Source organism: Melopsittacus undulatus, chromosome 9 (genome assembly GCF_012275295.1).
Source record: "Melopsittacus undulatus isolate bMelUnd1 chromosome 9, bMelUnd1.mat.Z, whole genome shotgun sequence".
Classification (NCBI taxonomy): domain Eukaryota; kingdom Metazoa; phylum Chordata; class Aves; order Psittaciformes; family Psittaculidae; genus Melopsittacus; species Melopsittacus undulatus.
The window spans coordinates 14,080,035-14,103,430 of NC_047535.1; the positions used below are offsets into that span (position 1 = coordinate 14,080,035).

Here is a 23,396-nt window from a genome sequence, read left to right on the forward strand (position 1 = left end):
ACTTGTGGATTTGGCTTAGAAGGCTTAAAATCCTCAGGCATTAATTCATGAAACTTTCAAATCCTGGCTACTCCAATGACTGTAAAGCACAGCAGATTGGTGTTTGCTTTTTACTTCAGGCTGATCAGGAAATAGAAAGGTTCACTTTGAAAGAGATGTTCAGTTCTTTTTCAGTTGTTATTTCTGGGGGGCTTATGTAGAAAAGCTGCACGTGAAACAGATCAGGGACTAAAACTCCATAGCTTTGTTTTGAGGCTGTGAGACTGGTTTCTGCTACTGTTGAAAGCTAAAGGAGAAGAAACAGTGACTTTCTGGGAAGGTTCCCCAGGATTTTGATGTGACTTTTCCAGGAGGGCAGTGCAGCCTGAGTCTTCAACCCAAGACCTGTCCCGTTATTATGTGACTTCGATGGAAAAAGTGCTGAAATGGCAGAGTTTGGAATTGCTTGAACATATTTTGTCTCTTCAGCTGAGCTTGTTCGCATTTGAAGCTAACACAAATGATCTCAGTTGCATTTAGGAGAGTAAACATGCTCTTAATTTCCTGTCTCATGTTCAAGTGGTTTTGTTGAAAGCGATGTGCGCTAATCTTTGCTTTTATATCCTCTTCCTAGCATTTGTTTTATTGGGCAAAATTAAAGGTCAATGGTCCTGAACTAGTCAAGAGAATTATTCTCAGCTCTCAGTCGTTGCCATTTCTCTTTCTCTTGCTCTGCTTTCAGTAACACAGGGCTCAGCTGCCAAAGCTTTCATTCTTATGGACAACACAAATGATATTTACAACTCTTTCTGCATTTCAGCTGCATAGTTTTGTGAACGCAGGTAAAATGAGCTAGCACGACGGCAAAAGGCTGCTTGCTTGTGCTGGGTGCTTCAGAAGTGTAATGATCAGCCTGTGTTTTCCCTGTTCTTATCCTCATTCTCTTCTGTGTTTCAGAATGATCACTGCTCAAGCCAGGAGTCACACCAAGTGAACAGAGTGGAAACATATGGGTGGAATTCTTACCATGCACTGAAGCGCACAGCAGCCAGTGCAGAGCTCGGGGAAAATGTCTGCTTGCAGCACGTTCACTGAACACGTCTGGAAACCTGGTGAATGTAAGAACTGCTTCAAGCCCAAAAGCTTGCATCAGTTACCCCCCGTGTCCGAAAAGAAACCCCTCTCGCATGCAAATCTGAAAGCCAATGCAAACCAAAGCAACAGCCAACGTGGGAGAAATACAGGAAGCTTTCGACCGCCCGTGGCAAAGAAGCCCACGATAGCTGTGAAACCCACCATGATGGTAGTAGATGGGCAGGGTGTATGTGGCGAGATCAGCACACTGGATCATTGTGAGAATAAAGCAGTGCCTGCAGGTTGGAACCGAAACAAAGCTGTCTTGAACAAAAAACCACTGAACAATAATAATGAAGATGAAATTGAGGGTTATAGCCATGTTCATAGGCCTTATGGCAACAACGATGGTGTAGGTAAGATACCAAATAACAATAATAATGGACTGACCGAAGTTTTGAAGGAGATTGCGGGTTTGGATAGCACACCTCAGCTAACGGGAAGTGAAACCAACTCGAGAGAAACCTTCTTGGGGAGAATAAATAATTGTTATAAGAAGTCATTGGAAAGAAAGATCCCTCCAAGCTGCATGATGGGTGGAATGAAGGATTCACATAGTAAGCACGTTATTCTGAGTGGAAGCACTGAAGTCATAAGCAATGAAGGTGGACGTTTCTGTTACCCAGAGTTCTCCAGCGGAGATGAGAGTGAGGATGACACGTTTTTTGGCAGCATGCAAGAAGAACATGAGAGCTGGGATGAAAGTGATGAGGAGCTGCTAGCAATGGAAATTCGTATGAGGGGCCAGCCTCGCTTTGCTAATTTTAGAGCTAACACCCTGTCTCCTGTTCAGTTCGGTGTTGACAAGAAATGGAATACTGTGCCCCTCAGAAACAAGTCTCTCCAGCGGATCTGTGCAGTAGATTATGACGACAGTTATGATGAGATTTTAAATGGTTATGGGGAAGAGGCTGTGATTCTTTATGGGCAGGAGAGTATGCAGAGCATGGTATCTTCTGATTCTACATCCCCTGATTCTTCTTTGACAGAAGAGTCTCGTTCTGGAACAACCAGCAGCTCTTCACAGAAGCTCTGTAATGGAGGGCTGTCTCCAAGTACTCCTCAGGACCTCAAACTGATTGAACCCGAATATGAAAGTCTTTGTGACAGTCAGCAAGTGAAAGATGTGTTAAAAGCTCCCCGAAATGTGCCAAAAAGTCTGGAAACTCACAAGGCAGTCCTTGCACTTCGACTGGAAGAGAAGGATGGGAAAATTGCTGTGCAGACTGATAAGCAAGAGAATAAAGGTCCTTCAGATGTTGCTGGTCAAGCTGTAACTATAAATTTGGTGCCTGTAGAAGAGCAAGCTAAACCTTACAGGGTGGTCAATATGGAACAACCGGTTTGCAAGCCATATACCGTAGTAGATGTATCAGCTGCCATGACCAATGAATGTAAGGAGAATCAGCCTGAAACCTCAGAAACCAAAAATACATCCTCTAACCCAAGCTCACCAGTAACTCCAGGCACACCTATTACATCCTCTGCCGCATCGCCTGTACGAGTGAATGCTAACCTGAAAAAATCCAGTGCAATCAGGTATCAAGAAGTGTGGACTTCTAGCACTAGTCCAAGACAGAAGATACCTAAGGTGGAGTTAATTTCCAACAGCTCAGGACCTTCTGTTCCCCCCAGGAAGACAAGCCACAAGTCAGCTCCTACTTCGCCTACAGCTACAAACATTTCTTCCAAAACTATCCCGGTTAAGTCTCCCAACTTATCTGAGATAAAATTCAACAGCTACAACAATGCTGGCATGCCACCTTTTCCTATTATCATTCATGATGAGCCCACCTATGCTAAGAGTTCCAAAAATGCTATTAAAGTTCCTATTGTAATCAATCCAAATGCATATGATAACCTGGCTATCTATAAAAGTTTCCTGGGGACCAGTGGGGAGCTGTCCATCAAAGATAAAACTACCAGTATAATAAGCCACACATATGAAGAAATAGAAACAGAAAGCAAAATGACTGAAGCCATGGGAAGTAAACCCAGTGAACTCCCCCAGGCGAAGGGGGTAGCTAATAGCTCTGAATGCAGGCTGGGTTCTGTGGCTCAAAAGGTCCAAGAATTTAATAGCTGTCTCGGTAAAAGCCAGATATCGCCACAGAGAAGCCATAGTTCTGACCACAGCTCCCCACCAAGGGTTCAGAAGACAACACAAGAGCCTGCAGCAAAACCAGACCTAAAGCCAGAGGCTTCTGTTGGCAGCAGCAGCGGCAGAGAGAACGCAAGCACAGTGCTTTCACAGATCGTGGCTTCTATCCAGCCCCCGCAGTCTCCTCCTGAAACACCTCAGTCTGGACCCAAGTCCTGTAGCGTGGAAGAGCTGTATTCCTTACCCCCTGATGGAGATGCTACTAAAAACACCCTGGTACGACCCAAATCTCTGTTTACATCACAATCTGAAATGGAGTCATCCAAGACGGTGGAAAACACTGCCATTAAGGTTCAGAAAGATTCACTTTCACAGCCAGTTGTCACTCACTCTCCAAAGCCAGTGAGAGCCTCCCCAAACACCACAAGTCCCAAAACAGAGCAAGCACCGCCATTTCCTCCTCCTCGATCCACTTCTTCACCCTATCATGCAAGTAACCTGCTGCAAAAGCATTTCAGCAACTGGAGCAAACCAAACAGCCCCACCAGGTCGACAGAGGCTGAGTCAATCCTTCATTCAGAAGGGCGGCGAGCTGCTGATGCGAAACCCAAACGCTGGATATCGTTTAAGAGCTTCTTCCGCCGCAGGAAAGCTGATGATGAGGAAGACAAAGAGAAGGAACGAGAGAAAGGAAAACTGGTGGGTCTCGATGGAACTGTTATACATATGCTCCCCCCTCCTCCAGTTCAGCGTCATCACTGGTTCGCTGAGGCCAAGTCAGACTCCAGTGAGAAGCCGTCGATCGTTTTCATGTATAGATGTGAACCAGCACAACCTGAACCAAAGGCTGAGCATCAGAACAAGAGCGGGGTGGAATCTGCTATTGCGGACGTGCTAGCAAGAGACAAAGGAGAAACACAAGAGAAGTCTGCAGAGAGCTTGGATCAGAAACCAGTGAGCCATTCATCACCCCCTCAGATTCCCAAGAAAATCCCCAGGTACCGCTCATCTTTTTTAGTCACTTACTCATTGTGAACTGCCCTGTATATACTGCTGAAAAGGGCAGGGGATAAGGAGGTTTATTACATGAAGTTTAAGTATATTTATATCAGGTAACTTAAAGCATACTTTTAAAATCTTTGAGTTACTTTGGATATCAGAAAAAGTTAAGAAAAACGGGCTAGAAAGAGTAGCTGGTATTTGGAGTTTGCAGTGCAGGTTCACTCATGTCACCATAGCCATGTTACTTTGAATCAGATACATTGCCCTGAATTTCCAGTTTAAGAAAGGGCCCCTGCATTATAGGGAACTAAAGACTTTCTCTGCAGAAAGCGAAGGCAGCTATTAAAAAATACAACAGAAATGAAAAGGTCTGTGACTCACAAAAGGTGGTGTGCTAACTTTATCTTGCATACCCAAGAACACGATAGATGCAAATTAACTTGATGCCACACTGCAACATCACTGTAGCACTCCCAAAATAAACCATGTAAAAAAAGTAATAATAGAAATAGATTATCTATAAAATATCTCCATCTTGCAAGTCCTTTAGTGATGAATATACTTTGTCCCCTGATTGCAGTGCATTCAATAAGACTGGTAGCTTGAGTTAAGCCTGACAGTTTTGTGTGGTGGTTTCACTGACACGCTTGAGAGGTGGCCAATGCCAGCCTCAGGAAGTTCAACAAGGCCAAGTGCAAGGTCTTACACCTGGGTCAGAGCAATCCCAGGCACAGCTACAGGTTGGGCAGAGAAGAGATTCAGAGCAGCCCTGCAGAGAAGGACTTGGGGGTGTCAGTCAATGAGAAAATGAACATGAGCCAGCAGTGTGCACTCGCAGCCCAGAAAGCAACCGTATCCTGGGCTGCATCAAAAGAAGCGTGACCAGCAGGTCAAAGGAGATGATCCTGCCCCTCTGCTCTTGTGAGACCTCACCTGGAGCATTGTGTGCAGTTCTGGTGTCCTCAACATAAAAAGGACATGGAACTGTTAGAACAAGTCCAGAGGAGGCCACGAGGATGATCAGGGGACTGGGGCACCTCCCATATGAAGACAGGCTGAGAAAGTTGGGGCTGTTCAGCCTGGAGAAGCAGCAGTGGGTTTAAACTAAAACAGCAGAAGCTCAGGTTAGATGTAAGGAAGTTCTTTATTGTAAGGGCAGTGAGGCACTGGAATGGGTTGCCCAGGGAAGCTGGGAATGCCCCATCCCTGGCAGTCTTCAAGGCTAGGCTGTACAGAGCCTTGGGTGACATGGTCTAGTGTGAGGTGTCCCTGCCCATGGCAGGGGGTTGGAACTGGATGATCTTAAGGTCCTTTCCAACCCAAACCACTCCATGATTCACTGTTTCAATTTCTGTGAAAGTATTTGGCCAGTAGATGCTTATTTTACTCCTATAAGTCTGTGGCAGTTGAATGTTTCAGGTCTGCCTGTTCTGTTTGTTCCCTTATCAAGGGTACACAGGCTTTCTTGGCTGTCTCTGAACACGAAGCAGTGAGTTTACTTTCAGATATGCATTGTTTTCGACATACCACTGAGTTCTTGCAGCTCATGGCAGTGCATAACCTAAGAAGTCTGGAGACACTTGTTGCAGTCCATCCCATGGGCAGAATAGGCATTTCACTGAGTAGACCAGAGCTGTGGATGTATCCAAATGTCTTCCAATGTTGCTATACACACCAATTCCAAAATAGCTTCAAACTTGCATTATTTAATGCATTATAACAATAACCTAGTGGTAGGAAATGAAAAACATTGTGAAGTTTGAGCTGTGAGTGAGCCTCAGAAAATGTGTTGTGGCCAAAGTGTCCTTTAGTTTTCTTTCTCCATTGTCTATACAAGAAAGTTGCAGTGAATTTCAGTTAAAATGGTTTTAAAATTGACTTAACTAATAGAATCCTCTTTGTGAGCACACTGATCACTGCTTGTCTTAAAGAAAAATAACTGTTCAGACTAACCAAGAGTGACCATTTGCACCAAGTAATTCAATCATTTTTATATCATCTCTTGGGAACACTGATACAGCATTCTGATGAAGATCAGGACTACTTTTTAGACTGTTTGCCTTTTTGCAGATGTGGACAGCATTGGGCTTTGTAATGTAAAGTGGTAGTAGTGTTTATCACAGTATGACGTAAAGCTGGTGTCTGTAGATTTACATTTGAAGTAATTGCCCCAAATACAAAATAGGATGCTCTCCAAAACCTCAGAGTACTACCTGTTGCTACAGACTTGGTTGAACTGCAGTCTCAGGGTCAAGGGGTTTATTTTAAAAAAGGAAAAAAAGGTACCTGAAAATTGACAAATGGGGTTTAAAAAGTCCCAGTACAAATTGTGGGGCTGAGTTTCAGAAGCACAAAGCAGTTATGGATCTGTAAGGGTTCAGCATCTCTGCAAGACATATGGTACCACAATAATACAGGGGTGTGGGCAATGACAAAAGGGGGTGCCCCCATATTTACAGGTGAAGGCTGAAAACTGGGGAATGTACCCAGGGCTGGAATAACCCTTGATAGGAGTCTAATCTCTCTAGACTTACCCTAAATTAAATGGGGAGAAGTAGGTAACTTTAGAGAACAAGTTAAATAACTGGAGACATTTGTGCCCTCAACCCCCCTTTAAAAGAACCATTTTTTCTGTTACCTCCAGGAGAGGCTACGTAAAATGAGCTTGTACCAACATTTTTGTTTCTAGCAGCATTAGCATCAGGAGATGCACTTGCTCCCGCCTTAGTGCCCCACACTTGTGCTGGCAAGACGGAGAGATTAATTGTTGCTAAAAATCAGTACTCAATCAGCTTTATCACTAATTGGAATTAAAATGAGATGGGTTTGGAGCACCCCAGTTAATGATGCAGCATTTGTTCTCAGCAAAACCTAAAATTTATCTCTAAAAATATAATGTGCTATTTTTGCCTACCTCTGTGTAGTTGATGAGGTTGCTACAGCACAGCATGGCATCTACACAGCACAAGTTTAAACAAAAGAGATTCATCAGAGGCTTTGTTGTCTAGTGGATCAGGCTGTTGCTGCTGGAATTTCACAAGATAAAGGCTTTTCTTCACCTTTATAGAGAGATCACTGTAGCACCTTTTCAGATTGAGATGTTTCCTAACAGAAAACTGCAGAACAGCCTTCTGATTCTTTTCCTATCTTCATAAACCACAGCAGAGCTGAACTGAAACATCATACAGCGCTGGTTTAGATGGCAGTGCCTTTGTAAATCAAGGTACAACTGATTTGTGCACAGCCATTTCCATTTCAGTTATGTATTAAACTGAATAGCTTCCTTTCATAGCTACAAGTCAGCCATAACTTTCCTTTATAGGATCTTTGGGCTAAACTTGGATGAACTAAGACAAAACTGTATGTTTACTGAAGTACTTCTTTCACATAGTGAGGTCTGCATATTGGTTCCATTCTGCTTTAGATAAGAAAGCATTAATTCACAGCTAAAGCTAGGATTACCAGTCTAATTCCTAAAAAGATGTGAACTGTGTCAAAAGCATTGGAGCTCATAATCTATACATCTGAGTTCTGTTGTTCTATAGCTGCAGAAGGTCACTACCCTGTTGTTGTATCTTGCTTCCAAAAGGGGTGAGATGCTTAAACATACTTTAAAGATTAGTTTTGAACATTTCTCTTAAAAAGCATCACAGCTACACACTACCTCAGCCACCGACATTATTTTAAGGCTATTTTTGTTAAAATAGCTCCTGTGTGTTTCACTGGACACTTTTCATGGGCTCTATATTTATCAGAGGACATACATATCAAAGGTTTTGGAAATGCCTTGTTATCCTTCAAGTCTTACCCTGGTGCCACACTTGTAGGATGAAGTTCACCTTGAGTAACTTCCAGACAGATTGGTACTCCTGGAATGAACATGAATGTCAGTGATGGGAGAATCCTACAGAGAATTGGCCAAAAGCTTACACAGTTCCTGCCTGCCATGGGAGCATTTCAGGAGTAGAAGTGAATCTCAGTGCTTTTTGTTGTGCTGCCTGCCTTGAGGTTGCTGACAACTGCTAGCACTGTTTGCTTTACATGACAAATGTGATTTCTAGAATCCAAGCCAGGCATTGAATTTCCATATACAGGCAATGGAGAAAGACAGTTCCAGCAAGGTGATTTAGAGCACCAAGACTTAAAAGGTCCCAAATGCATTATTTCTTCAGTGTTATTTAAGGGGGAAAAGAAGATAAAACAGGTGACTGGGACTCAGGGAGTGCCACAGCTCACATCATCTCTGGCCTTCCGAACCTGAGCAGTGTAAGGAACAGAGCTCTTCTGAGTCAGTGATATAGGAGCCATGACATTACTGTGAGTTCTCTGGGTGTCTAGAGCAATATGGATGTTGTAACAGGTTAGTCAGTAAAAACAACTTCAAAAATGCACTCATATGTTAAGACCAAGACTGCATCCATAGACAGGCAGGAATAACCACCAATGCCACATTCCACTTTCTCACTGTCATTGATCCAATCCTGCAGATTCCACAGCTGCTTGAGAACAAAATCTTGTAACTCACAGTAGGGCTCCATTCAAAACAAAGTCCTTCCCACTTTGGAGGGCCTCTTGTGTGAGTCTTAAGGTAAGGTTCTCACCTGAATCCAAAACACTTGAAGTCTGGCTTGCATAAATTTGTGAGGAGGATTCAAGGATGTTGTAGAACAAAACCAAAACCTTGCTCAAGCAAGTCTACTGAAAGAGGAGAAATTCCCAGTGGAAACCTTTATGTGGAACTATCAGCTCCCCCATCTCCTCAAATCCGTCTTGATTTGCTTTTCTCTAGATACTAGCAAGGTTTATTTATCTTAGCAGCACTCAGCAGTGCTTTGAAAAGGATTAACCATCTATCTTACATGGTTTCAACAATGAAAAGCTTGGGTGGAATTTTTCTCTAGCGCATCTCTCTGCTAACAGAAGTGGGAATTGTGCACATTCGCTAAGCAAGAAGTTCAGTACCGTTTTATGTGAATACCTGTAAACACCAAGCACTGCTAAAGAACCAAGCAGAAGGGGTTTTACCATTTATTATTTCATAAGTTTAGATTAAAGAATGGTAAATCATGTATTATTGTGCTTAACTCCTCTGATACAGTCTGGAAAATGGGAAGACTGAGGACTTAAAATGGATAAAGACAAGTGTCTCTTAGAATGCACAGTTAATCTGTGGAACCCATTGCCATCAAGTTTCACTGACACTAAAGAGCTTAGCAGGATGTCTTTACTGGATTATCAAATGCACTGTCTTTATCCATGCAAACATCACTTTATACCAGATTTAAAACAAAATACGTAAATTCCCATGCTTCAGGACTAATCCAACTTCTAAATCAATAAGGAATGGGAATAAACTTGATGGCTTAGTTACTGCAGATTGTCATTTGAGAAGTTTCTTTCACTTTCTTCTTACGTGACTATTTCTGACTAATTGTGGTGATGAGGAACTGAACTGCAGGAGCCACTGCATACGTACACCCATGTGTATGCTGACTGAAACCTGGGCACTCATGGCCTTTGCCTAGTGTTTTGCAGGAACTAAGTGGTCTCTGTTCCTGTGTAAGGAGGCCTTGACCACCTTAAAGCCATGAACCTCTGCATTTTTCCTCAAACATTACTCAGTCAATTTAGGCTTTATATTAGCTTTATTAGTTTAAAAGTGTTGGGCCTGAGGGGACCTCAAAGGAATCTCTTTGAAACTAACTATATCTAGAAATTACACAGATTTTTTTGTGTAGAACTGAGTCATCTTCCTTGTCAGGCTCTCTCATCTCAAACTGTCTACTGCTTTGCTGACGTCCACTGAGGGAGGAGATCAGAGCCTCAGCTGGGTCGAAGGCCACATCAGCTTTCCTCTGTTTCTGTCACTAGTTTCTGCCACTTGGATTTATGTGCTGTCTTGCACGGAGCTGTACTCCCTCAGCTTGACCTCTCGATCTGACCCTAATTCAGGAATGCACTCTCAGCATCACTTCTTATAAGTATTCTGCTTTCTCTCCTCATATTCATTGCTGCTTATGAATCACACAAATTGAGAAGGCGTGATCTGAATAGAGGAAAATACAGGTCAGACAATAGCTGTGATTCCACCGTCCTCATGAAAATCAACACACTGCGCAGCCTGCTTTCTGGGTTCTTATTATTCCCAAAGGACCGAGGCAAGTTAGAGCACATCATCTTTTGGCTACCCTCCAAAAGCTGTGGAGGAGGAGAGCCTGAGGGAAGCAGTCAGGGGCATTTGTCCCCACAGAAGAAAAACACTTTTATAACCATTTCGAGCTTCTGTGCATGTGAGTGACAAGCATGCGAATTCAGTGGGCCCTGAATCAGAAGGACGGTCACTTTTATGGTGAGCAGAGTTCTCCGAGGTAATTAATTTCCTATGAAGTTTAGGTTTGAAATAAAAAAGGGAAAAGAACAAGGCTTGGACAGAGGAGGCTGCACCCACTATGGTAAAAGCTAAATACGTGCTCTTATGCAAGGCATCAAAGAATCCATCCTGGCAAAATAGCTATAAATATCCCAAATAAGGAGATAGCTTTAAGTATCACTTGCTATCAACAAGCAGATACAAAGTTAGGCAAAATCAGGCTTTAATAGCTGTAATCTCAGAGAACTGCTTGTTTATCAGCTGCTCTACTTCTCTTGAAAACTGCTGCTTTTAACTGCTTAGGCTACTCCATGAAGCAGAAGCAATTGGGAATTTGGTTCCTGCAGCTTACAGGGTGAGGATGTTTTCCCTTTTTGTTCCTTCTGGGTTCTGTCGGCGCTGGTCACGGGTTGGCATATTGCTCGTGGGTCGCTGCACCTCGTACGTGTGCTGGATGTCTCCATCCTTTCTGTTCAGTTACAGGGAAGCTTTTCCCCGCAGATTTCATGGCCTGGCACCTAAGTGCTGTGATCTAAAATGTATTAGATTCACACACTAAGACTGGTTGGAATACTGATGTGGGATATTCACTTGCTTTTACCAGCGGCTCAGTCAAAGTTCTTAAAACTCCTCTTGAAATTTGAACCTGCTTTTCCTTAACTAATTAACATGACTAAGACCATAGCTGTCATACCAGAACAGTGATGAGGCAGACTGTGAACTGTTTTCAACTCAGGAGGCAGTGGAAGAGTTAAGAAGGCAGGGCTGTAACTAACTGGTTTCCTGGGGCTCTTTGGCAAGTCCCTGGGACCAACCCCCTAAGGTAAACATTAAGGTGCAGTAGGTGTATCACTCTGTGCAGAGTTCAGCCCTGTTGCTTACAGCTTGCACAACTTGTAGCACATCAGAACACTGTGGGATCAATGGCTCGCCAGAGTTTCAAGACATGATTAAAAGACTCAAGAAGGCCCTGAAAGAATTTCCTTTAATGGGGAATTGTGTGAGTGAGTACAGTGGGTGAGTTGGTATTTTTTTTCTTTCTTCCTTTCTAGCTATTGGTTTACTTTGGCAAAACGCTTCTGAGCTTAGGTTTAGTGAATGTGCTTGCATGTGTCTGGTTTGGAGAATGAGTATGTTCTGTACCTCACCAGCTGGTACTAAAAACTTACTTGGAGATATGGTAATTGCTGGTTCGTGGCAATGACAGAACTGTAAAGCTGTTAGAACCTAGTTTTTCCTAAAGAAAATATTCTTGTTGAGGAATGCAGGTATGTATCTGATTTACAGCAATTACAAGCCTTTAGATGATTTTTTCATCATCTTGAGAGCCTTGTTACTGCTTTACTTTCATGTATGCTTTGCTCTGGAATTATGTGAAGTTAACTCTCGTGGATATATTTATGGCACATGGAATGTTCTTCACACCGTTCCTATGCATGGTACTAAAAACACACCAAAAAATATTCTAATTAAAGATTACATCTTTTTGAACTTATGCCATTTTTTCCTCTTTTACTAACAAGTTCTAATGAGCTTGGTTTGTATCAGCCTGCAGTTAGAATTCATGAGTCTGAGTAGAAACAGCATGTGCGCACTGCACCGTACATGGAGCCTTGTGTTATGCAAAGCACTGGCATGTTTTAATCTTTGTAGTCTGGGATTGCTAGAAGATTATGTACCGTGATTTTCAGTAGTTTGGCTTTGCCATAGAGAGACATAAGCCTGTAATTTATGTAAAGTCTTTGAGGAAGTTTTAAATCTTTACCACACAAATTAATTACCTGCCCAGATGTATGATGTGGTGCTCATCCTGCGAAGGAAGCGTTACTCCTATCCCTTGTGGAAGTCACAAGCACTTAAAATTCTTGCTTCTATTTGATTAGTGAGCAGGACATTGAGGTTTGCCTAAAGTGAGTACTTGTTTCTGTGAGAAAGAGCATAAAGACACAGAAATATTTTTGCTCCAACATGGTTTTGTGGCATAACATTGGTAATTGCTGCTGTTTTCAGTAGGATTGGGGTTTTTTAATAAACCTGGATAGTTTTTAAAATACTATCTGTAATGCATAATTTTAAAATACTATCTGTAATGCATAATTTTAAAATCATACCACAATAAATATATCCATGGCAACTGATTGAATCCCTGATTTTCACACTTTAAGTTTGTAAGTCATCACAATTTGATTAAAACCTCATAGCTAAGAGTGAGCACAGAGGAATGTCTTCATGGCCTTTTGCAATTGGTCTAATGCAGATGGATTTTAATCCTGGAGAATTTTACATGGGAAATACATTACTGGCTTAGATAAGCTACTGGGCTGTTTCTCAGAGTGTCAATTCCCCAATTCCTACCAGTATGTGAAAATGTATCATTACACTTGTATGCATTTATTAAGATTTCACAGCCCCCTTGCTATACCTTGGTATTTTTGATTAAAGCAAAATCACTGATTGGTGAAAAGCCCCTTAAATTCAGCTGTTGTGCTATGAGTCCTACATGTGTTATGCAGAATCATACCTGCATATACAGGCACACGTATCTTGATTGTAGTGACTGTAAAACATTTTATTACCCCTTTTGTATGAAAGGCATGAACCTTTCTTCCTTTTACTATTTCAGTTAAAAGTCATTTCTTCTTATTAAAGAAAATATATATAACAGAAAGTTGTTTTCTAAAAGGAAGGGTGAACACAGCTTTCCTACTTTACCAGTTCATTCCCTTTCCTGAAGACATTTAATGCCTCATCTGGTATTCTGCCAGTAGGATCAAGCACCAAGCTTTGGTCTCCAGGTGATTTTGTCTTGTTTCATTTCAGTCAAGTGCCCGATGATACGACACTGGAGGATTTGTCCCCTCGTGTTCCCAGAGCTGTGTTTGTGAAGCAGGACAATGGTGGCAGTGCCTCGGTCATACCAGTATCATCTCTCCATGGCCCACAGGCGGAAGAAGAAAAGGAAGAAACTTCTAATTCTCCTGACTTAAATGCTTGCAGTGCTACGTACAGCAATTTAGGTAAGTGTGTTCTCAGAGAGGAAGATCTAAGTTATCTCAGGTCTTACACACCCTTCTAGGGCATGAAGAACCTTCGGAACAGCTCGATACACTTCCATAAGGTTAATTTTTAAAGACAACATTTTAAATATGAATTTAAATATTTAAAATAACATAAATTCATCATAAATTTAAATCTTAATTTAAATATTAATAGAAAACAGTTTTGTTGTCTCATTCTGGGATACACAACCAAGAAAATGAAGATTCAGCACACTCAAAGGTTTTCTTTCCTGTGATTTTAGAACTATCTTTTAATTGCTCTCAATGATAAACATCTCGCATACTTTTAAAAGACACATTGTTTGATCTGTTTGGAGGAGCTTTTATCAAAGGAGTTTAACATGCAGAGCAGGGAGACTTTTAGGATGCTTTGTTTTAGAGCATCAATGACTTCTAAAATATTTGTAGCCATCTTCTGTTTACTAAAACATTTCTTATCCCAGCCTGAGAGTTTACTGTTGCTCTTTCTGAAAAGTTGAAGGTCTGAATGTCCCGAAGGTACTGCACGGTCTATTCAGCTACCACTGAATTCCTGACATGTATTAAGAAGATACATGTATGCAGGGCTTCTCTGGGAAATAAGTGAGCAAGACAAATAAGCATCTCCTGAGATACATTATCAATATTGTCAGCCTCATTTTGTAAAGCATTTTGATTTGAAGTGCTGTGAATTCAGGAATACTTACAGCCATATTTTCTAAAAGAACAAAAATCTCTCATTTATCATGTTCAAGAACATCTGAATGCAGGTGTTTCTGTAATACTCCAACCCTGTATTATGTATTAAGCATCTGGACAACTTAGTAAGCATTCGGACAAGAGTAACCTGACTGCATCTAGCTGGCTCACACAAGCAGGGGGTTTGGCACATCCACACAGGTTTAAGGGATCAAGGACTACATTTCAAAGCCTCAGGTGTATGCATTCCTTAGACATCTAGTGATATTGCTGCATTTTTTTTTCCTGAAATGTGAATTAGTGGCCAACTTATTAATGTGTGCTGCTACTAAAACATTCATTAGGTGTTGTTTATAAAGCATAAAGAGGAAAAATATCCTGCCCAAGAGTGCTGTTAACCTCTACCAAGAGATTGTAGCTTCAGGGAAGAGAACTAATATTTATATTTGTATGGTGAATTATTGAAAGATCCAATGAATTGGTTTCGTATATGTATGGTATACATAGATATGTGTATCTGTATATTTTCTGAATTTAGGACATAGCTATGTTACAACAGAATCCAGTCAGTAAATCTAGCCACATCAAAACTATCTACAGCATGGATAGCTCATGTCCTTAACCAGACTGACATGTAAAAGAGTCAAGCTAAGATATCATTTAATGTATGAAATATCACCTATTCCTCATGGTGAGATTGATGATTTTTAGCCAGAAGGCTCATACAGCCCAGGAATTACTTGTATTGCATAACAAAGTAATGCTAGTGTGAATCTTCTATTCAGATCTGTACTCAATTTAGCTAAGTTTTAGCAAGAGAAGGTTGGACCTGACCAGCTCAAGAAGTCCCTTCCAACCTAAATGCTTCACCTCAATCACTTCCATCAGTCCTCTTTCTGGGCAGTGTTTTTTCTGTGTAGAACTGTATAAAACTTGACCCTCAGCATTCTGTTCAAAATCTTCTCCTCATCCTTGGTCGACTTTTCAGATTTGGTGTCACCAAAGTAAGATTTAGGTTTGAAAGAGTTAAAGTAACTTTGAGGCTTGGCTTGGTCTGGCTTGGCAAGCTTGCTGCTTGTTGTTAAAAGCATTGCTACCCTAAATGGCACTGAGTTCTCTGGCTGCTGTTCAAACCTGTCTCTGGTTTATTCAAGCAGCCTCACTAATGCAGATAGCTATCAAGAGATTATGAGGTAGGAACGGAGAATAATTCCTACTTGTTTGCACATCTTACATCACCAAGCAGCAAAATCATAGATTTTGTAGAATTGACAAATACAGATATACATAACTGAAAGAAAGGGTAATACAAGAATTTACATCACATTTGAGTCTTGCTTCAACTGCAATTGTTTCTACAGTTACCTTTTTTATAGCTACATACTACAGCCTGTAGTTTGGAAAATATATTGTGACCATTTGAATTTGCAGCATATAATGCACAATATTCACTTTTTAAATACTGATATAAAGCATATTCTATGGGGGTTTTATTGAAAAGCAGATAATACTGTGTCGTTACCTTGATAAATGTCTAATCTGAAGTTGTGACATATCACATTAAATTTTATGAACAGAAATTATGGCAAGCTTTGGTAAACTTTCACCTGCAATCAGGTAGTAGTTTATATTTGGTATTGCCCTCACATATAGCTGGTTTTGGCCTTCTGCTCCCACAGGAGTTGTCCCATCATCAGTTTGCAGTCCTGCCTGCAAAACCTGCAAGTGTGCCTGCAGTTATTTGTCAGGAAACTAACTGCAGATGCAGAATTTGAGACTAGTTCATGTATAAAATCTGGGTTGTATTTGTTATTTCAGCACATGTGTAACATCAGACATCTAGGAATTAAAAAAGGAAACATAAAATGCAAGCAGGCATTACAAAGCTAGATTCTTCTCTGGGAATCAGATACAGGGTAAAAGAGTTGGGGCTTTCAGGAAACCTAAGGTCCCACTATGATGATAAGATAAAAGAGCCCAGTGTGTTCTGGATGTATAAACAAGAAGAGTTTAAGAAGAATGGTTAAAAAAACACTGTACAGGATCTAAAGAACAGTTTTGCAAATACCTAGTATTGTGGCAGGCCCCTTATAGGGACTAATTAAAGAAGCTGAATCTGTTTAGCTTATCAAAGAAACAGAGTCTTGCTTGATCATGGTGCGGACGGATGCTCTTGTAGTGAGCAGAACTGTGATGAGGGATACCTTTGGTATCAACACCAATGCATTTAAAACTCCAGTGGAATCTAGATGAAGAAACAAACGTTCAGATGTGCAAGGTCAGGCATGGCTGTTGCTTTTGTACTGTGTGCCCTTATTCTAACAGAAGTTAATTCAGGTAAGCCCTGTAGCTTATGGTAAGGAAGACAAGAGAAGGAAAATCCTTTCCTTTACGAATCTTTAATTTTTTCTGTCTTTGAATTTATTAAGGAAATAACTTGATTGAACTTGCATCACTGTAAGTAGATTAATATTTTCTCAGTATACTCAGGATAGTATTTCTATCATTTAAAAAACAGGTTATTTTATTATCAGCTGTTTTTCTCCTTACACCTAAAGAAAAGGTGAGAAAAAGAAGCTAAGTTTCTAGATTTTATGATTGTTGACATTGGAAAAAAACCCAAACGACAGCATCTGCCATGTAGTATTGCGTCACTCTGTAACTTAGACAAAAGCAGTGTGCTTTAGTCAGGCTATAAATAAGGTAGTGAAATCATTGCTGACTAAAACTGACAGTTCAGTGACAGACAGTGATTACAGTATCAGTCTGAGGCATTTTGTAAACTATATAATTAGTACAAGTAATATCTTTAACATGGTGTAATAGAGGGCAGGCAGCAAGACCTGACAAGTCACCAAGGCAGACAAGCTGTTGCATCTGAAGGTTTTATTTATCTCGTATTTGCAGTCTGCCTCACTGTAGCTCTGTGCAGAGTCTCAGATTATTGGTAGGAAACTAGAGGTGCACCGTGAATGTTACTTAACAAGTGATATCTCTCCTGTCTGTTACATATATTATCATCCTTAGAAGTGATAAACATGCATTTCTTGGAATTGGGGCTGTGAAGTATGTTGGGAGCTTTTGCAGAGGTTGGAAGGTACTTCACGCATTTGTGGGTTTTTTCATGGTTTAGTTATTTCTATCAGTCAGGGTATTAAGGATCAGGATAACTGATCTGCTGCTTATACAGACAAATCTTTTCCAGGCTCTGTATTACAATAAAAGTGCAGATTGCAAAGGATGATGAATATCCAAGTACAAGGGGAAGTACTAGGACACAAGGGTAGAGAGGGGGAATTTGTAAAGTGGAGGTGGCCAACCTGTGGATTTTACTTAGTAAATACTTTAATCAGCTTTTCACAACTGGACTTTGTAAGGTGTGATGGGGATGTACCGACATGAGAAATACAGGGACATCCGACTCCATTCCTGGCTGTGGGGAGGAATGGGTCAGCAGAAGCTGCCAAAGCAAATGCTGCTGGATCGCTCTGAGATCCAGCTGTGTGATCAGCACAGCCTTGTCTTGCAGTGGGTTTCCTGCAGACACCTAGAAGCCACCTGAAATCCCTCTTTCTCACTCATCGCTACTGTAGAGTCCACAGTTTTGATTTTAGTTCAGTTGGGGTTTTCATATATGTGGCCTTGAAATATTGGTTTTCCATGTTGTTACATGCATTATTATTACATTTTTGTTGTCCTTGGCAATAAAATGTGAGGAGGTTTTGTCAAAGTGATGTGTTAAGTTTGAGAATGGCAGAGGTGAGAGTTATTTTGGCCATTTTAGCCCTCTGGGTCTTGTTCATTCCTCTAAATCCTTGCACTGGGGGATTAAGGATTAAGTAGTACTATAATGATCACTAAAATTGAGAACAGAGTTAGTAATCATGGCAGTCATTTAGTGACTACTGTGAATGCTAGAGTATTGTTTTCAGCTCTGTTTTCTAAGTCACATCTTCCCACAAGGGATGTTATCCTTGGATGAGAGATGGTAATGGCATATAATCAGAAAACCACTTTCAGGAATCAAGGGGAATGTAGGATATATTACCATGTCAAGAGTAAAATGAGTTTGGAGAAAGTACAGCAGCAGCCTGCTGTCATTGGTGTCTTGGCTTATCATGTTTTGTAGAGCAATATATGTCTCGGGAATAGTTCTGATCAAGGCAGGCTGGAAGCATGCCGTGTGTCACCCACTTGGCTTGCCTGATTCACCATTAGTTGTCTTTCCAATTAAAGAAGTATTTTACTTCACAGTTCTGAATCTTCCTGACAATGTATACAGGTGAACTGCTCTAAGCAAAAAACATGGATGGACTGTCAAGAAATCTAGGCAATAATTATTCCATTACTCTAAGAAAAACATGCTCATGGAATATAAGTGTGAATTAAACCTGAGGCCAGTGTGTCAGATTGAACAGGTTCATGAACTAACACAAACAGGTTGCAATGCAAAGTCTGATGATGAACCAGTCACCCCCCAAAATAAAATGTAAATGCTTTAGGACTGATTTGGAGTTTCAGAGCTCTGCATGATACCTGGACACTTCAGTATCTAAACAGTACTCGGAGAGCCTGTAATAGATGTTGCTGAACTGTAGAATTACTTAAAGCTCTCTAGAAAGATGCTGTCTATAAAGAGTTAATTTTTTTTCCTGTCTTTGAGCAGTCTGGAAGCCACTTTAAATGGCTCTAAGTGGTAGCCTAATATTGTGCCTGTTCCACCTGGAGGCTGAACCTTGTAATGTTGGATCGTCTGTGCAGTAGGTATGGAAATGATGGGGTTTCAGCCTTGCAATGGGAGAAGGAGATGACAAGTAAGAGAAGCAAATGGTCTGCCAGGAACTGTGTGCAAAAGAACATTCTTGTGCCTTTGGCAGGGACAGAATTTAAGACAACCATTTCTTTTTGCTAGACAATGAATTTCAAACGCAGAACATGCAGCATATCATGCCATGCTTAGGGAAAGCTGAGCTGGAAAGAATAGGCCATTGGGTATGAAAGAAATGTACAGCAGTAAGAACTCAGCATAAAAACAGTTCACATATGAAGCTTTTCAAACACATACTACAGATGGATAGATTACAATATAAAAAATTAGTTGTTGTGGGGAGAAACGATACTGTAACATGACATGTTTTACAAACTTATTTTCCTCAGCTAGAAATACTTGGAAAGTAACTACATAATGCCTTGCACATGCAGGTCTCTGGATCCTGCCACCCCCACCAGACAAACTTTGCAAAGACAACTTTGGTTATGAAAACCGCCTTCAATTTCGATATCACAGTTCCAACAGCTACGCAAAAGTCACTGGGTTTCTGTATGAAATGCTTTTGGAGGACAGAGCCATTAAAGCAGGTGGAGAATAAGGGAATAAAGAAGAAACACTGCTGTAAATCTTACCTTGCTTGGAGAGAGCTTGTGCTGCTATTGCTTGTGATGTGCATCTTGCTGTTTCCCTCTAGCATCTGTGCAGTCATTGCATGAGCAAGTCACAGAAGCAACATGTATTGGGAAACTACCTCCTGAAATAAGAAGCAGTTAGGCTATTTTAGCATAGTGGGGAAGAGGGTAAGAATGAGAAAATGGGCAAGGGATCTTTAACACAGAATATTACTAGGGGTTACAAGTACATAGGTCACGGATTTTGTAAGAGTGAGCAACTGTGGAAGACAACACGTTTGGACAAGCAAAAAAGTTGAATATGAAGTGTAAGTGAAGTTGTCTCAGGATTAAGCAAAAGTCTGTGGCATCTGGTGGTGTGTTTGGCATATGCAGACATCAGTTCTGCTTTTGGCTCTTAATCATGCCACTCTGTAGAAAGAAACCTTGTGGTAAGAGTTCCTGCACTGCTCAGCTGGCCTCAGTGGTAGATGCTGCAGCATCTCAAATGGTGAGAGGAGCTGCCCTTAGAGCATGCTCACTGCAATAGCAAGATCAGAAAGGAGCAGTAGAGGGTCCCCTGACTGCTAGATTTTTTTTTAAGCCACTTTAGAATGGCATGGAAGGGACCATAAAGAAAATCTCATTCCAACCCCCTTATCATGTGCAGGCTTATCACAATATCCATGTGTATCACAAAGTCCGTAAGGGTCTTCTGAGGGTTTCTTGAGCTTAAACAAAATACAGAGATACAGCTTCCGTTTGTGATGCCATCTCTTCTAGAATGATTGAAAAGAGATTGAATGTTAAGATTTGAAGAGTCAATGCTATTCTCTTTGTGGATGCATATAACAACACAGCCCTACCTGATCTTCTGAATCTAGGAAGTCCTTTTCAGCATTCTAACCCAGTGTTCCAGGTTTTTGTGCATCCTGGCCAAGAGGATCATAAATTCTATAGTATCGTAAAAGCTGTAACAGTGGAAAAGAAGCTATTGGGTTTTCTTGTCACGGACAGCAAAGTCATTTATTATTTATTATGGACCAAAGTGATGTAATTCCAGTGTGAATCTGAGATCCCTCCAGTTAGGCTCAACATTCCAGTTCAGTCCTTTCTTTACAAAGACTTTGTGGACCTGGCATTGCTGGGTTAATGGTTGGACTCCATGATCTTAAAGGTCATTTCCAGCCTAAATGATTTTATGATTCAGCAGAGAGTATGAGGAGTCACATAGCCACAGTGTCTTTCTACTTGCTGCTCCCTTACTAGAAAGATGCTCAGCTGCAGATGTGCAGATGTGTAGCAGCTGTAAGGATTGGCTTCCTACTTTACCATAATAGTCAATGAACTTCACAGGAGCAGTAGAAAACTTAGAGAATAATTTCTCTGAAAGTAGTGGTTGATTATTAAGAGTGGAAGAATCTCATTTTTATATTAATAACAAGTGCTTAATTGTCCCAGAGCAGCCAGTTGGTCATTTGTATTGTCTGTTTAGTGGGTTTTATTTGCTATGATACTATAGTAATTTATTTATTCTTCATTTCCAAGGACTCTGGCAGTTATAAAACATAACTGTCCTCTCTAAAAGTCATCCAAAACACATGACTGGAAGTTTATCTTCCCTAGAAGCACACAAATGTTTGAAACCAGTCTGTCAGTGCAAATCCCGTGCTTTTGTGTCTGGACCTGCCATTCGGAATCTCAAAGAAGGAGTACACAGAGCCACTCAGCAGCATCCACCCATAGTTTTAGCATATTTGAATAGGAAGTAAGGAGGAATGTTACACATAATTGACTGAAGAAGGAATTATGGGGGGCTGGCTGTAATTACTGACACTGGAATTTTGCCCAAGTGCCAAAATGGATGTTTGGGTTTTGCTTACACTTTTTGTCAGTAATCCTATGGGATGTAAAATGTCAGCATTGCTGGCACTGAAGCCGATTTGAATACATAAGTCATGATCAAATTAAAGACTGACTGTATGTGACAATATATATATGTGATTTGGTCATTTTGATCTCTCATGAGGTCATCTTTTCAGGTATAGAGTTAGGTTTTCTTCAAATATTGGGGGTGTCCTAGTCACATTTTAATTCTTTTTGCCCTGTATGTCTTTGTAGAGCACAAATATGAGCACCAGATGCACAGTACTTTAATCTTCTATTACTATTATCTTCTTATTACACAGGACAGTCCAGAGCAGCCATGATACCTCCAAAACAGCCAAGGCAGCCGAAGGGGGCTTTGGATGATGCCATTGCCTTTGGAGGACTAGTAGACCAGGAGACAATGAACATCTTACAGCCAACGCCACCTCCACTGCCAAAGAAAACCATTTTGAGAGCGAACACAGAGCCGACTCCCAGAGATCTCCAGAAGCAGGCCCTGGAGAACAACCTGTGCATTGTGGCCAATCCCACCTATGATATTGACACCAACTGGGAAGCAAGCAGTGCCTGCTCTTCTGTCAGCCTGGAGCTCAAGATACTGGACAACGAGTCAGGAGATTCCTTGGACAGGCCTACAGAAAAGCTAAGAGCAACCACCTCAGCAACTAACAGTGTTTCCAGCCTAACCACTATCAGTATTAAGGACCGGTGTTCCAATAGCATGGAATCTCTAACAGGGAGGCGCATCTCGCACACGAAGCAGGGCAAAGGAGTCCAGAAGCCGCAGAGACAAGCACTTTATCGAGGAATTGAAAACCGGGAGGAGGTAGTCGGTAAGATCCGAAGCCTTCACGCTGATTCATTGAAGAAGCTGGCACTTAAATGTGAAGACTTGTTCATGGCCGGACAGAAGGACCAGCTGCGGTTCGGGGTGGACAGCTGGTCGGATTTCAGGCTGACCAGTGACAAGCCGTGCTGCGAGGCAGGTGATGCAGTTTACTACCCAGCTTCTTACGCAAAAGATCCTCTCAACAATTATGCAGTCAAGGTAAGAGGGGCTTGAAAAACAGTAGCCCTCCACATCAGTGACAGAATGACCTGCAACATATCCAGTAGCGATAAGCCCTATAAGTGCATGGTTCCTGCGGCAGCACTATGAAAAGTAAGATTCCCAGGACACAGGCCCTTCCTTCTCACAAGGAGCCTGGGTTGCACTGGTATCTGCTGTTTAAGTTTCATCTGTTTTTACTGCAGCTCCAAAATCACTAAAACAAAATCAACACAACTCAGTCTTTACTGTGATCAGTGTTTAATTAAATACTGAAGAAAAAGCTGTATTAGTTTAACGTGTGTCAGCAGCTTTTTGGAGACTTGCAGTGCATAATCCTTTGGTTCATCTGCATGCAGACCATACTAAAACACCTCTCTTAGGAAAGATTTCAAAGTTCTCAGTTTTCAGAGCCATGTAATTTTAAACATACAAGCTAGGTTAATATATCTTTATGCTCCCATAGGTCTTATATTTTTATCAGTGTTAATCACCAGCCTTTCAGAAGCTCTCTCAAGCCATCAGTATTTTCTTATAAGCTATACTAAAAAAAGTGAAACATGTCAGTGTTTTGTGGCCTTTTACTATTCGATCGATTTGGGTCTAGTTTAGTCTTTGCTAACACACAACAGAAATAAGATTTACTAGATTTACTTCTTATCTCTTAATGAATAGTTGGCAGTTGTCTCACTAGATGTTGTTACTTTATGGTCTTTTATATAGGTTGTTCGTTCTGAGAGCTATATCTCTACA

The 23,396-nt window shown here is 41.2% G+C and overlaps 1 protein-coding gene across 2 annotated transcripts in view; it reads left to right on the forward strand.

Annotated features, from left to right (window-relative positions):
- The first annotated feature begins 1,048 nt into the window (after window positions 1-1,048).
- The window catches only part of PEAK1 (pseudopodium enriched atypical kinase 1), a 37,399-nt gene continuing 15,051 nt past the window's right edge, over window positions 1,049-23,396 (forward strand). Inside the window, exons 1-4 of one of the 2 annotated variants that reach the window (XM_031045959.2) lie at window positions 1,049-4,212; window positions 11,487-11,603; window positions 13,407-13,603; window positions 21,895-22,643. In XM_031045959.2, coding sequence (XP_030901819.2) covers window positions 1,049-4,212; window positions 11,487-11,603; window positions 13,407-13,603; window positions 21,895-22,643 — 4,227 coding nt within the window. The remainder of the gene's footprint in view (window positions 4,213-11,486; window positions 11,604-13,406; window positions 13,604-21,894; window positions 22,644-23,396) is intronic. The other variant, XM_005145722.3, reaches the window with a different exon arrangement.